Source organism: Papio anubis, chromosome 5 (assembly GCF_008728515.1).
Source record: "Papio anubis isolate 15944 chromosome 5, Panubis1.0, whole genome shotgun sequence".
Taxonomy (NCBI): domain Eukaryota; kingdom Metazoa; phylum Chordata; class Mammalia; order Primates; family Cercopithecidae; genus Papio; species Papio anubis.
Genome location: NC_044980.1, coordinates 125807789 through 125824051, shown reverse-complemented (window position 1 = coordinate 125824051; position 16263 = coordinate 125807789). Strand labels below are relative to the sequence as shown.

At 44.6% G+C, this 16263-nt stretch overlaps 1 protein-coding gene across 2 annotated transcripts in view; it reads right to left on the bottom strand.

The window, feature by feature from the left end:
* The window catches only part of HSPA4 (heat shock protein family A (Hsp70) member 4), a 55515-nt gene extending 39561 nt beyond the window's left edge, over positions 1-15954 (bottom strand). Inside the window, exons 1-3 of one of the 2 annotated variants that reach the window (XM_003900096.4) lie at positions 15573-15954; positions 2555-2612; positions 43-183 (exon numbers count right to left, since the gene is read on the bottom strand). In XM_003900096.4, the coding sequence (XP_003900145.1) occupies positions 43-183; positions 2555-2612; positions 15573-15679 (306 nt within the window). In that variant the 5' untranslated portion in view covers positions 15680-15954. Of the gene's footprint in view, positions 1-42; positions 184-2554; positions 2613-15538 lie in introns of both variants that reach the window. The other variant, XM_021939671.2, reaches the window with a different exon arrangement.
* Between the last annotated feature and the right edge of the window lie 309 nt (positions 15955-16263).

The window sequence follows — 16263 nt, the reverse complement described above, 5'->3', positions numbered from 1 at the left end:
ATACTGCATTTTAATTATAAGGCATTAACTTGACAACCTTACCTTTATACCTGTTAATCCTGTGGGCAACTGCACAATATCATATGCAAGGTTAGATTTTTCTGCCTCCACAAATGGATCAGAGAATGCTCGGCCATGGAATCTTTTAAATCCTTGGACTGTGTTCTTGGCATTCGAAATTACCTAAGAGAAAGAATATCAAAGAGTGGAAAAACTACTAATAATTTTTTTTTTTATTTCAACAGCCTCATATTAAATTAGCAACATTTTAACTTTATACAGTCTCCTTGGTTTCAGTTTCTCCAGACACTAAACTTTTCTAAATGGTGCCCACTAGCATGTGAAGTGAGGGATGAGGGATTTGCATGGGTCTCAGAGCGGCAGGGCTAAAAACAGAGCCCTGCTCTTCCTATATCCCATGAAGTCAGGTCATTACACTTGTGTAAGTATTTTCTGTTCCTAAACTTCTAGTAAACATTTACATAAAATAACTTGTAGCCTTTAAAAGTTGCCCATAGTTTATGGTTGAAAGTTTCCAGGAACCAACTCAGCAATACATAAATTGATTCAGAAATTCTAGTTAAGGCCGGGTGTCGTGGCTCACGCCTGTAATCCCAGCACTTTGAAAGAGGCCAGGGCCTCATTTGAGGTCAGGAGTACGAGACCAGCCTGACCAATATGGTGAAACACTGTCTCTACTAAAAATACAAAAAATTAGCCGGGCATAGTGGTGTGCACCTGTAATCCCAGCTATTCAGGAGGCTGAGGCATGAGAATCACTTGAACCTAGGAGGTGGAGGTTGTGCTGAGCTGAGACAGGGCCACTGCACTCTCAAAAAAAAAAAAGAAAGAAAGAAAGAAGTTCCAGTGAAACAAATTTCTCATAAAAGAAAAAAATATACTAAGTACACAAAAATGAACACAAAAGGATATTGGGAGACTATTATTTGTAACAGCAGATGCCTAGAAACAACCTAAATGGTTAGTAACAGGGAAATGCTTAAATAAATTATAGTATATTCATACAATGAAATATATAATACGTAAAAGTTTTCAGAAGGTGGTAAGACAAATGTCTATATGATTTTCGAATAATGGTTGAACAAGTGATTTTCAAATTCCTTACACTTTTTTATCTATGTTTTCTAATTCCTCTAGAATAAGCTATCACAATTTATGAAGGGAAAATGCTGACAAAAACATTCAAAAAATTCCAGAATGACCATGACCTTCTGCTTCAGATTTACAGGCTCCTCCTCCCAATGTAGGAGATTTAAAAAGCTCCTGTATCCCCTAGATGAAAGGGAACACACAGAAGTCCTTTTGTGAAACAGATGAGGCCTCCCAAATCATGTCTTCCTTGAGTAAGCTGCCAAACAGAAACTCTGTAACACAATAACTGTATCAACCTAGAACTGGGCAGCCAGTTTAGTATAGTAACTGTTTCTCAATCATGAAAAGCAAGTTTAAAAAACAGGAGCCATCCACTCAAATTTCAGAAGGAAAGAGATCTCAAAATGGTTCAATATTGTCTACCTGCTATCTCCTAAAGAATCTCTAACACTGTGAAAATGAACTATAAAACATCCAACTTAATTAAAACCAATTGGCCAAGTACCACTTTTTTAGGCTAATAAATTTTAAGCCCTGCCCCATTCAAAAACAGATTCACCCTATAGGGTTGCTCCAGGTTGAACCATAAGAAGGTCAAACATGCAACTCTTTAAATTTACAGATATCTCAGACACTTAGAATACAGAACTCTTGGGGTTCTGCTGCTCTGGTTATTCAGAAATCAGCAACTACATCAGGTTCCTGGTTTACAGAGTAAACTAATGGCAAGTCCTTTGATGTATTTGTAGAGATATGCTTTCCTTCCTTGAGAAACTTGATTAATAAGATCAACACTTACCTTATATATGAGTAAGATGAAAGGCCCAACAAGACAGATTTAAGGAGCATGTAAAATATCAAGGAACAAGCAAGCCTTGCTTAACAAGATCTGGACAAAATACACCCTGGCAGTTTGCATTAAACAGATTATACTGCTAATGCTATTTTAAGGCTATGTGCTTCTCACTGACGCAGTGGTCCCTGGGTATCTGCAGGGGATTGATTCCAGGGCACCCCTTGAATTAGACCAAAATCCACAGATGTTCAAGTCCCTATACAAAATGACACAGTATTGGCCTATAACCTATGCACATCCTCCTGTATACTTGAAGTTGTCTCTAGATTACTTATAACACATAATACAATGTAAATGCTATGTAAATAGTTGTTACACTGGATTGTTTTTATTTGTATTTTTTATTATTGCAGTGTTATATTTTTTCCCAAAAATATTTTTGATCCACAGTTGTTTGAATCTACAGATGCAGAACCCATGGAATTCTGAGGGCTGACTGTCCATGAGAACAGAGAACAGGTGTGTATGTCAGTTGTATACCCAGGGTCTACCAGTGCTAGGTACATAATGGGCATTCAACTACTTGCTGAACACATGGATGAACAGAAGAAATAAGTCAGTTTAGGAAAAAAAATGAAACTTTACCTGACTTTTAGCTGCTGCTCCAATTGAACGATTCTTAGGACCAAAAGAAATGCAAGCCCTGGAAGACAAAACATACACTTTAAGAACTAAATCTTACTGCAATGATAAATCCAAAAGCATAGCAGGCAAGATCTGAGTGTCAGCTAAAATGTCATATATTTTAATGGTACAAATCTACGATTTTGACCTTTCTATTGAGTAAATCTGTCCATGGAACGGGTTGCCTCTTACAACTGAGTTCTGTCATTTACATGCTGGAGCACAGGTCTGATGTGATAACTACCTGTAAGAGAGGTGGACTAGACAGTCTCTACCATTCTCTAATTATTTTTCAAGTCTCTTGTTCAAAATCCCAGTATAAAATAATGTACCCTCATATCAATGTATCAATTAACATTTTTAAGACAGCTCATAACTTCACCAAGAATATAGTCTACAAACCCTGAAAACAACTCTCGCCCTATTAAATAAGTAAAAAAGTAATTTTTCCAAAACTAGTTTCCAGGCACTCAATTTTATTATTTTTTTAAGAGTCTCACTCTGTCGCCCAGGCAGGACTGCAGTGGCCCTATCTCAGCTCACTGCAACCTCCACCTCCCAGGTTCAAGTGATTTTCTTGCTGCAGCCCCCCGAGTAGCTGGGATTACAGGCATGCACCATCACGCCCAGCTAATTTTTCCATTTTTAGTAGAGACGGAGTTTCGCCACGTTGGTCAGACTACTCTCGAACTCCTGACCTCAGATGATTCACCCATCTTGGACTCCCAAAATGCTGACATTTAGGCGTGAGCCACTGTACCTGGCCAGGACTCAGACTTTCTGACAAGGAACTTCATCCCCACTTTTGAACATCCTTCTAAATCACCAATTCATACAATATCTCCTGATTTAATCTATTTACTGCTTCTTTTAGAAAGGCGAAACTGAAACCTGCTTGAACGTTAAAAGAAAAAACGCCGTGCTTATGCTCAAAAAGCGCAGTGGCTCACGCCTGTAATCTCAGCACTTTGGGAGGCCAGGGCAGGCAGATCACGAGGTCAGGAGATCGAGACCATCCTGGCCAACATGGTGAAATCACATCTCTACTAAAAATACAAAAATTAGCTGGGCGTGGTGGCACGTGCCTGTAATCCCACCTACTCAGGAGGCTGAGGCAGGAGAATTACTTGAACCAAGGAGTCGGATGTTGCAGTGAGCCAAGATCGCACCACTGCACTCCAGCCTGGTGACACAGCGAGACTCTGTCTTAAAAAAAAAAAAAGGCATTAATAAGTAAATTTTGGCCGGGCGCGGTGGGTCACACCTGTAATCCCAGCACTTTGAGGGGCCGAGGCAGGTGGGTCACCTGAGGTCAGGAGTTTGAGACCAGCCAGGCCAACACGGTGAAACCCTGTCTCTACTAAAAATACAAAAATTAGCTGGGCGTGGTGGCATGTGCCTGTAATCCCACCTACTCAGGAGTCTAAGGCAGGAGAATTGCTTGAACCGGGGAGTTGGGGGTTGCAGTGAGCCGAGACCACGCCACTGCACTCCAGCCTGGCAACAGAGCGAGACTCTGTCTCAAAAACAAAACAAACAAAAAAAGGCATTAGTAAGTATAAGTCAATTTTGGCCAGGTGCGGTGGTTCATGCCTGTAATCCCAGCACTTTGGGGGGCCGAGGAGGGCAGATCACCTGAGGTCAGGAGTTCGAGACCAGCCAGGTCAACATGGTCTGTCTCTACTAAAAATACAAAAAAATTAGCTGGGCGTGGTGGTGGGTGCCTATAATCCCAGCTACTCGGGAGGCTGAGGCAGGAGAATCACTTGAACCTGGGAGGCAGAGGTTGCAGTGAGCCAAGATCGCGCCACTGCACTCCAGCCTGGGCAACAAGAGCAACACTCCATCTCAAAAACAAAACAAAACAAAAAAGCAGGCCGGGCGCGGTGGCTCAAGCCTGTAATCCCAGCACTTTGGGAGGCCGAGACGGGTGGATCACGAGTTCAGGAGATCGACACCATCCTGGCTAACCCGGTGAAACCCCGTCTCTACTAAGAAATACAAAAAACTAGCCGGGCGAGGTGGCGGGCGCCTGTAGTCCCAGCTACTCGGGAGGCTGAGGCCGGAGAATGGCGTGAACCCGGGAGGCGGAGCTTGCAGTGAGCTGAGATCCAGCCACTGCACTCTAGCCTGGGCTACAGAGCGAGACTCCGTCTCAAAAAAAAAAAAAAAGCATTAATTTGGCTGGGCGCAGTGGCTCAAGCCTGTAATCCCAAGATTTTGGGAGGCCAAGACAGGTGGATCACTTGAGTCCAGGAATTCAATACCAACCTGGGCAACACGGTGAAACTCTGTCTCTATTAAAAAAAAAAAAAAAAAAAAACACACACACACACACACACAAGGCTGGGCACGGCAGCTCACTCCTGTAATCCTAGCACTTTGGGAAGCCAAGGCAGGCGGATCATGAGGTCAGGAGATCAAGACCATTCTGGCTAACACAGTGAAACCCCGTCTCTACTAAAAATACAAAAAAATTAGCTGGGCATGGTGGCAGGCGCCTGTAGTCCCAGCTACTCGGGAGGCTGAGGCAGGAGAAGGGTGTGAGCCCAGGAAACGGAGCTTGCAGTGAGCCCAGATCTTGCCACTGCACTCCAGCCTGGGCGACACAGCGAGACTCCACCTCAAAAAAAAAAAAAAAAAAAAAAACTTAGCTGGGCATGGTGGTGAGCACCTGTAGTCCCAGCTATGGCGGAGTCACAGGGTGGGGGTGGCTGAGGCAGGAGGATCACCTGAACCCAGGAGGCTGAGGCTGCAGCAATCTGTGATCATGCTATCGCACTCCAGCCTGGGAGACAGAGCGAGCAAGACCATAGTAAATAAATTTATCCAGGGTCATGCAATCTGAAAGCAATGAAGTCAGGACTGTAGGTGATGTCTAAAGCTTTGACTCTTATCCTCACTGAACTCCTGATTCTTCCAAGTCAACAAAGTAAATAACAGCTCTGGAACCATACTGCCTTGGTCCAAATCTGACTAAATTAGATGACCTATTAATTTGGCAGAAACATAAACTTAGCCCTGTGGAAACTGGTAGAATGCTGGGCCTCCCTGGGCTTCAGTGGTCCTTTACAACCAATGGCGAAGAACCCCTGTGAGCCAATCTCCCAGGGCAGCTACAGGAAGCCACACCTTCTATTAAATGACAGGAAGAACAAACATGGTATACCCTAGGACCTCATCAGAATTCCTCCAAATCCTAAGCTTTTGGGCCTAGAAAGTGCTGCGAGTAGCCCCTCAAAAGCAAAGGTGTCAGGCTCTGCCTTTCTGCAACTATGTCACCAATCACTAAAACAAATAAAATCTGTTTTAGACACTAGATGCAAATAAACAAAATCCTCAGTACCAAGTAAATGTCACTCCTCTCAAAGCCTATATTGCCCCTTAGGAAATTGCCCAAGGCAATCTTACCCACTTCCTCCACCTCAAAAAGGCTGCCTAGCATAAGCCTAACAATTGGCACACCTCCATCTTTCTAAATACCACCAGATCTAAATTTCTAAGGTATATCCCACCATAACCCCAATCACAACATAATGAAACAGCAATGTTACTCATCTTCCATTGTTTCCTGCAGCCCTTTTTCAAACCTTTATCTCCTCAAAACAATTACATTTCCCAACTTTCCTGCAAATCCTGCTGTAGGGTTAATTTCCTATTCTACATCAGTAACTCTGAAACCGTCTTGCTTCCAATTACCTTCCTAACAAAACCAACTACCAACAAACAAAAATCTATATTCCTTAATATGGAACCTAAGGCTTCTCCCAACCCAATCCCTTTTCCAGCTGTATTTCATCCACACAATCAACCCAAGTTGAATAAAGTATCCCAATCTTCCTGCTTTTCTTATGTCACTTTTTACATCTGAAATGCCCAGTACCTTCATGTATTCTCTAGAAATGGCATCTATTTTGTCTGTAAAGCCTTCTCACCCCACCCCGACCCCCAAATAAAAAGTAATAATTTGCCGGGCGCGGTGGCTCAAGCCTGTAATCCCAGCACTTAAGGAGGCCGAGGCGGGTGAATCACAAGGTCAGGAGATCGAGACCATTCTGGCTAACACGGTGAAACCCCGTCTCTACTAAAAATACAAAAAATTAGTCGGGCGTGGTTACGGGCGCCTGCAGTCCCAGCTACTCAGGAGGCTGAGGCAGAAGAATGGTGTGAACTCAGGAGATGGAGCTTGCAGTGAACGGGGATCACGTCACTGCACTCCAACCTGGGTGACAGAGCGAGACTCCGACTCAAAATAAAAAAAAAGAAAACATGCATGCATTGCATGTGAATGTACTGTTGTTTAATGAAGCTTTTCAGTTGTGTGTGCGTGTACCAGGTCTTAATGAAAAATGTAAAATCCGAAGTCTTCTGTTACAGATACATACTGTCTAATGAAGCAGCCATTAGCCACATGTGGCTATTTAAATTTAAATTATTTAAAACTAAATAAAATTTAAAACTCAGTTCTTACAGTCAAGGTTGCAGTGAGCTATAATCATGCCACTGCACTCCAGTCAGAGTGACAGAGTGAGACTCTGTCCCAAAAAAAAAAAAAAAAAAAAAAAAAAAAATACTGTTTCACCTACTGGAACTGAAACCCAGTCAGCTACCTTTAAAATTATCTATTGATGTGGGATTTAAAAAAAAAAAAAAAAAAAGTACTACTTCCATTAAAAAAGGACAACTGAAAACAGAGTATGATCAATTTGCTGAACTGGGTCAATATGTAAAACAGCGCCAGGCGTGCTGGCTCACGCCTGTAATCCCAGCACTTTGAGAGGCCGAGGCAGGCAGATCATCTGAGGTCAGGAGTTTGAGACCAGCCTGGACAACATGGTGAAACCCGTCTCCACTAAAAATACAAAAATTAGCCAGGCATGGTGACGCGTGCCTGTAATCCCAGCTACTCAGGGGGCTGAGGCAGGAGAATCACTTGAACCCAGGAGGCAGAGGTTGCAGTGAGCCGAGATTGTGCCACTGCATTCCAGCCTGGGTGACAGAGTGAACTCCATCGCAAAAAAAAAAAAAGTAAAACAGCACAAATTGAAGGATTTTGAAAACTAAAAGCTTACATAAACCTAATATTTAAATGAGATGAATACTCAAAAATAATAACTTGAATATTAGCGCTAGCACTAGAACCTAATTCAATGCTTTTTAGTACAAGTTTACCGTAGAAAATTAGAAAAGTATGAAGAAAAAAAATAAAAACTACATATACTTCCACGACCCTCCCCCCACCACAGAGGGCCACTATTAACATTTAGGTAAATACTCCTATGTAATCCTAATAAATCTAGTAAGTCCTTAAAAAAAAAAAAAGTAAAACTGATATACCACTATCAGTTTGCTTCTCCTCAATAAATGCTCTGAAAAGTCTTCAATGGCTGAATTATTCCCTGAGGATTTTGACATGGAATAAGCATGACAAGAACATTCAAAGGAAATACATCTACTACTTTCCAGTCAACAAGAACTTTCAAATTTTGCACAGTCTACATCCCTGATCCCTATCCATAGCACGAATCCTCTCTCATCCAAGCAGGTCAAGCTTCCTCGTTTCATAGTTCTCATTACAGAGCCTTCTGTGCCAGGTGGTGTGCTAAGCAGCCTACACTTGATAATCCTAAATTCTCTGAGAAATGGGATTCGTATAGAGGAAGAGCTGATTCAAGTCAAGTCAATGTGCCCAGAAACGTATTAGAGTCTATAATTCAAAATTAGGACCGTCAGACTCCAAACCCCATGTATACACACATTTTGGGTTTTTTTCTGGTTTTGAGACAGGGTCTCACTCCGTCACCCAGGCTGGAATGTAGTGGCTCCGTATCTGCTCACTGCAACCTCCACCTCCCAGGTTCAAGCAATCCTCCTACCTCAGCCTCCCGAGAACCTGGGACTATAGGTGTGCACCACCATGCGTAGCTAATTTTTTTTTTTTTTTTTGGAGACGAAGTCTCACTCTTGTCACCCAGGCTGGAGTGCAATGGTGTAATCTCGGCTCACTGCACCTCTGCCTCGCGGGTTCAAGTGATTCTCCTGCCTCAGCCTCCCAAATAGCTGGGATTACAGGCACCTGCCACCACACCCAGCTAATTTTTGTAGTTTTAGAGACACGGTTTTCCCACGTTGGCCAGGCTGGTCTCAAACTCCTGATGTCAAGTGATCCACCTGCCTCGACCTCCCAAAGTGCTGGGATTACAGGCATGAGCCACCGTACCCAGCCTCTTTTTTTATTATTATTGTATTATTGAGACGGAGTCTCGCTCTGTCACCCAGGCTAGACTGCAGTGGCATCATCTCGGCTCACTGCAACCTCTGCCTCCTGGATTCAAGCAATTCTCCTGCCTCAGCCTCCTGAGGAGCTGGGACTACAGGCCCGCGCCACCACGCCCAGCTCATTTTTGTATCTTTAGTAGAGGCAGTGTTTCACCATGTTGGCCAGGCTGGTTTCAAACTCCTGACCTCAGGGGATCCACCCACCTCAGCCTCCGAAAGTGCTGGGATTACCGGCGTGAGTCACGCCTGGCCAATTTTTGTACTTTTTGTAGAGATGGGGTTTCGCCATGTTGTCCAGTATGGTCCCGAACTCTGGAGCTCAAGTGATCCCCCTACCTCAGTCGGCATCCCAAAGTGCTGAGATTACAGGTGTAAGCTACCACACCCGGCCCTGTTTTGTTTTGTTTTTGTTTTTGGGGTTTTGAGATTGAGTTTCACTCTTGTTGGCCAGGCTGGAGTGCAATGACGTGACCTCAGCTCACTGCAACCTCCACCCCCCGCATTCAAGCAATTCTCGTGCCTCAGCCTCGAGTGGCTGGGATTATAGGCACGCACCACCACACCCAGATGATTTTGTATTTTTTAGTAGAGATGAGGTTTCACCGCGTTGTCCAGGCTGGTCTCAAACTCCTGACTTCAGGTGACCTGTCCACCTCAGCCTCTTAAAGTGCTGAGATTACAGGCATGAGCCACCGTGCCCAGCCCCGTTATGTTTTTTAAGAGACGATTCTCACTCTGTCGCCCAGTCTTGGAGTGTAGTACTCGATCACGGCTCACTGCAGCCTTGATCACTGACCTCAAGTGATCCTCCCACCTCATCCTCCCAAGTAGCTGGCATACCACCACAGCCTGTTAATTTTTTAAATTTTTTGTATTTAAAAAATTAAATACAGGGTCCAGGCTGGTCTCAAACTCCTCAAGTAATTCTCCTGCCTCGGCCTCCCAAAGTGCTGGGATAACAGGCATGAGCCACCACCGCCAGCCTTAATTCATTCCTACTTCTATACGTCACTCAAACTATCTGAATCCTTTATTCCATGTATTATCTAATCCTATTGGTTCAAGTCTCACTCCAGTCTTTCCTCATCACTTTAGCCTCCACTGCTTACATCTCCTTTGAACATATTTTAGGTCTGTATCACAGAGCCTTGTCCATAACTGGACTCATTCTATTTACTGCTGCTGATGTTATTCATATTTTAACTACATTGATTACAACTAGACAGCAGGAATCTCTATCTTACACTTCCTCTATACTACACACAATGCCAAGTCGATGCTGCTTAACTCCTAAGAAGTACTCATACATTTGCTGTTTGACTGATATTGCTTTTCCTCCATTCCAAATTGCAGGGAGTTAATTCAAATCAAGTTTAAGATCTCTCTGTTCTAATCTTTAAGTCCTAGAAATTACATCCTTTTTCAGCCAGAGAATATCACTGTTTTCCCTTTCTTAAAAGAGACTATTGACCAAATATTTATGCACATTCTGAGAGGATATTATGAACAGCTGCAATTGGCACAGATCCTTTAAAAGGTATAGTTTCGATTTTATAGTGTATGTATAGCTGGGCGCGGTGGCATGCATCTATAGTCCCAGCTATTTGGGAGGCTGAGGCACCAGAACTGCTTGAGCCTGAGACGCGGAGGTTGCAGTGAGCCAATATTGCACCAGTGCACTCCAGCCTGAGCAACAGAGTGGGACACTGTCTCAAAAGAAAAAAAAAAAAGTATGCAGAACTACTCTCAGGATATTACGACAGCTGTTGCTCTAATTCACTTTCTTCAACAATTGGAGAAAATGAGCTTTTCAGAGAAACCGCAATAATTAGACGATCAAATACAACTAATAGGCAAAACTGGAATGGAAACAGAGACATTAATCAGAGTACTCTCTGGTTACTGCATTAGCCATGGACTAGAAAGTACCAAAAAGGGCTGATACCAAACAGACCAAACAACTCATACTTTTGAGATTTGCAGTTCCTAAAAACACAGCAAATTCCTCAGTAATTAACCTTTGCACTTTAAAAGTACACAGTTGCAGAACCCAAAAGGTAAATTTCCATAGATTTCATCTTACTGACCTAATCTCATAAAAAATTAATAAAAAATATAATATGTAATAGTATCATTAGCAAATACTTTGGTAGTATTTACTGAACCCCAGGCACTATTCTGAGCACTATGGCAAGAAAAAGGTATGAGTTACAGTTTTAACTCATTATAATTCTCATAATCTCCAATGAAGTAGAGAAATCACATCTGTTCCTACTGCAAATTAATCCCTTATATTTGTGTAAAGAATTCTGGCAATATTACTGAAACTTTAAGTATATACAGTATATCCCTTACCCTAGCAACTTCACCTCTGGAAATCTACACAACAAAAATAAAAGCATTAACATTGTAACATAAATATGTAAGGCTACTTATTGAAGAACTATTGGTAACAGCAAAAAATTAGAAATAACCTGTTTGAATAAAACATGTTAGAGCCATAATATAGAATTTTACAGGCCGGGCATGGTGGCTCACGCCTGTATTCCCAGCACTTTGGGATGTCAAGGCGGGCGGATCACTCGAGGCCAGGAGTTCGAGACCAGCCTGGCCAACATGGCGAAACTACGTCTCTCTAAAAATACAAAAATTAGCCACGTGTATGTGCATCATCACAACATTGCACTCCAACCTAGGTGACAAAGCGAGACTCTGTCTCAAAAAATAAATACTGGATCACTTCCCACCGCACCTAGATAAAAATCCTTATTATTATTTACAAGGCTCTGCCTAATTCCTCAGATTCATCTCACAGCATTCTCTCAAGCAGCTGCAAGAGTCATGGCTGCTTTTCAATATATCAAGCATGCAGCTCTTGCTGCTCAGGTCTTTCCCACTTGCTGTTCCTTCTGCCTGCAACAATACTTCCTCAAACCTACTGTGACCTCCAAGGTAAAATCCTACTCATCCTCAGGTCTCAAATGGTATTTCTTTCAAAGCACCTCCTATCCAACTTATTTTTGAGACAGAGTCTCGCTCTGTCACCCAGGTTGGAGTGCAGTGCATGATCTCGGCTCACTGCAACCTCTGCCTACCAGGTTCAAGCGATTCTCCTGCCTCACCCTTCAGAGTACCTGGGACCAAAGGTGCCGGCCACCACACCTGGCTAATTTTTGTATTTTTAGTAGAGACAGGGTTCCACCATGTTGGCCAAGCTGGTTGCGAACTCCTGACCTCAAGCGATCCTCCTACCTCAGCCTCCCAGAGTGCTGGGATTATAGTCATAAGCTATCGTGCCAGATCCTTCCATCCAATTTAAATTAGACCAGCTTATTCTATACTCTCACTGTATTCTGTACTTTTCCACCTTGCCCTTTACCACATTAATTACTATATATTTTTGTTTAGCATTTGGTTTAATCCACCAGCCATGTCCATAATAACATGATCTTATTTGTTCATGACAGTACCTCCAGTCCTTAGAAAAATGGCTACCACATCAGAGGCACTCAACATCTGATAAAATGAAGGAAGCCTAAATTGGGTGGAAAATCAAGGGTCTCTTCTGGATGAGACTCCACTGGCTCCTCAAAAACCTAATCCAGATTGTTACACCGACAATCTGAAAACGAGGTACTTCCACCATAGCAAACCCTCTAAGACTTACATCTCATTTCCACTCTCACATTAAAACAAACCCACAACATGCAGTCTTTTTGTATGTATGAGCTCCGAATCCCTTCCTCCATAACCGCTACCAAAAAAATAAATCAACCTTCCTGCTACCATTTTCTATTTAGCCCAAGACTCCAACACAGAGTAATCAAAGTGAATCAAAGTCATACAGTTCAGAAATTACTTGAAATGTATGGCATGCCTGTATGTCAATGAAAACTAGGAAAGAAAATATAAAGAAAACATGTAAGGAAAATTAAAGTATTTAAATGGAATTTTCTTATCACAATTTCATGGTGTATGGGGTCATACATCAATGTCTTTGAGGCAAATTTTTTATTTGAAACAACTCAGTTTCAAATACAATTCATGGTATAATTGTTGCAGCTACTGTCTTTCTAAAAGAAAAACAGAAGCACGGGATAATAATCTAAAAGAAAGGATAGGAACACTGTTCTTCCCAATACTTGGGATTCTCTTCCTGTGCCTCCTTTGGAGCTAAAGTGTGTTCAATCACAGGGCAGGAAAGGACCAAGCCACTAAATACATTAACTCAGCGCTTTAGCCTTTTCAGTTCCTTGGGGGAGACATTTTACAGACCCAAGAAAACATGGATCCAAAGATATTCTCAAATAAATACTAAATTGCTTAAAAACAAACTTTAATGCTTAAAAAAAGAGCACGATACACTTCCCTGGAGATGCAAGTTAGACTACCTATTGTTAAAAAGTACAAATAGGGAAAATAGACTGCTAAAGGGCACAGGGCTTTTGGGAGGAGTGATGAAAATGTTCTAAAATTGATTACAGTAATGGTTGCATTGTTTTGTGACTACACTAAAAATGATCACTTCAACTGGGTAAATTGTATAGTATATGAATTAAACCTTAATAAAACTGTGCCGGGTGCAGTGGCTCACTCCTGTAATCCCAGCACTTTGGAAGGCCAAGCTAGGCGGATCACTTGAGATCAAGAGTTCAAGCCCACTCTGGCCAACATGGTGAAACTCCGTCTCTACTAAAAAAGACAAAAACTAGCCAGGCGTGGTGGCACACACCTGTAATCCCAGCTACTTGGGACGCTGAGGCAGGACAATCGCTTGAACCCAGGAGGCAGAGGCTGCAGTGAGCCGAGATTACACCACTGCACTCCAGCGTAGGGAGCAGCGAGACTCCAAAAGAAAAGAAGCCTTAATAGAGCTGCTAACAAGACTAAACTCAGCAAAGGGCCGGCAAACTACAGTTTTGGTTTCTGGGATGAGTTTTCAGGGGAAGCACCTGGGTTAGGAGGTGGGGAGGGTGCAGAAATTTGACAATCAGAAGGGAAATGTGAGACTTCTGAACAATCTAGTTTGGCTGAAACCTGCTGAAGAAATGTGACAAAAATTCAGGGTGAAAATAATGGACCTTAAAATTGAGTCCCTGGGGCCGGGCACCGTGGCTCACGCCTATAATCCTAGCAGTTTGGGAGGCCGAGGCGGGAGGATCACTTGAGGTCAGGAGTTCAAGACCAGCCTGGGCAACTCAACGAAACCCCGTCTCTACTAAAAATACAAAATTTAGCCGGGCTTGGTGGCACGAGCCTGTAATCCCAGCTCCTCAGGAGGCTGAGGGAGGAGAATCGCATGAACCCCAGAGGCCGAGGTTGTAGTGAGCCGAGATCATGCCACTGCAGTCCAGCCTGGGCGACAGAGCGAGACTCCACCTCAATCAATCAATCAGTAACAACTGAGCCCCTGAACAGGGCGCGGCAGTTCATGCCTGTAATCCCAGCACTCCGGAAGGCCGAGGCTGGAGAGCTGGTTGAGTCCAGGAATTCGAGACCAGCCTGAGTGAACATAGTGAAACCCCTTTTCTACTAAAAATGCAGAAAATTAGCCTAGCATGGTGGCACAGGCCTGCAATGCCAGCTACTCAGGAGGCTGAGGTGCGAGAATCACCTGAGCCAGGAGCCAGGGAGGTCGAGGCTGCAGTGAACCAAGATCGCACCACTGCACTCCAGCCTGTAGCCAGAATAAGACCCTGCCTCAAAAAAAAAAAAAAAAAAAAAAAAGAATTGAGACCCTGAATGGAAAATACAGAACTTCTTACAAGGTTTTGTCTAAGAACATGACAATGGATTAAAATGTATCTACATGTATTCGAAAGGCAGACTCTTTTACTGTAACCAATGAATGACCTGAGTGACTCACCATTTTTTAGAGCTATGTCTGTGCTGGTCCCAAAACTTACTATGGGTTCTAGAAGTCAACGAGGGCCCTTGAGCCACTAACAATAGTGGCCAACACGCTGGTTAGAATGCATTATCAGGAAAGTGCAACCCTATTGAGGGGTTAACGCGCACAAAACAGAGGATGACCCAATATAGTACAATACCCCGAAATAATGTGGAAAACAAAAGCGACTGTAAAGTTATCGTAAGAGCACCGGTTTTATTAAATTCCTATCCGTGCCACCCCAATCTCAAGATCCCGAGTCCATCCGGAATCCGAGCCTGAGGCTGCTCCAGCTCGCTCTCTTCCGGGCGCTGCCCCGCCCCCACTCACGTGGGACGCTGACCGCTCCACGGTCTCGAGGCTGGCAAGCCCCAGAACCCATTCAATTCAACTATTATTAAGCGCCTGCTGTGTGCAAAGTTCTGAGCTCTCTGTTGGACTCACAAGACTCAGTACGACCTGGGCCTGGTCTCTGCCCTCCAGAAAAGGACCGCGATCCGTTTACATCCTACGCCTGCAGTCCTTCCAGTTCCTATCCGTGCCCTCCGCTGGTCCGCGTACCGGCCAGAAGCCTTCCTCAGGCCGGCTGGTCACCGGGGAAAAGGCCTCGCGCTTAGCACACACCCACGCTCATAGTGGGTCGCGGCCCCCAGTGTCCTAGTACCCAGTGGGGGTCCCTGACCCACCGGGACCTCGGCTTGGAACGGAGGAGACTCCTCGGCCCGCGTTCCCCAAGCAGCGAGGGTCCCAGGCTGGAACAAGCATTAGCTCCTCACCCCAGTGCACGCGGCCGGCCCGGCCCACACTTACGGCGTGCAGCGGTCGCTATACTCATTAGCGATAGTCTCGATGCCGCCGGCGCGGGCCACAGCGACGTAGCAGCTCTGGAAGCCCAGGTCTATGCCCACCACCGACATGGCGCTGGCTACTGCTCGGGCTCGGGCCCGGGTCCGGCCACCGAGACAGGACACGGACCCCGGCGGGGCTAGCGCGTGGAAAGCAGGCCTCTTGGGCCGAGGCTACTGAGGGGCGTGCGGCGTCCACGCGAGCGCCTAGGTCCTTCCAGTGGGGACTGCAACCGAGACCGCTGCTCAGGCCGGCTCCGGCTCAGTGGCCGCAGAGGAGGCGCCGGTAGCGGGGGCGGAGAAGATCTCGAAAGATCTCGTTGCGACGAGAGCTGAGCCGCAGCACGAGAACTACGAAGGAACGGAATGTTCTCGCGATATCCCGGCTCAAGCGCTTTTCCCCTTCAGGTCCCGCCCCCAGTACGTATGAATACGTCACGTCCTGGCTCGAGAACCTGGGAAAGGACTGGGTGGCTAAAAGATGGCTGGGAGGTGCAATTGGCCAACCGAGCCTGCGCGTGGAACCCGCGGCGCTGCACAGCTGCATGGAAATGTGGAGCACCTCCCTTTCCCGTAGAAAGTAGGCGAGCCGACTTGAGGGACTATACTGAGGAAGCGCTGCGGCCTACTTCCGCCGTTTTTTTTTTTACTCTCAA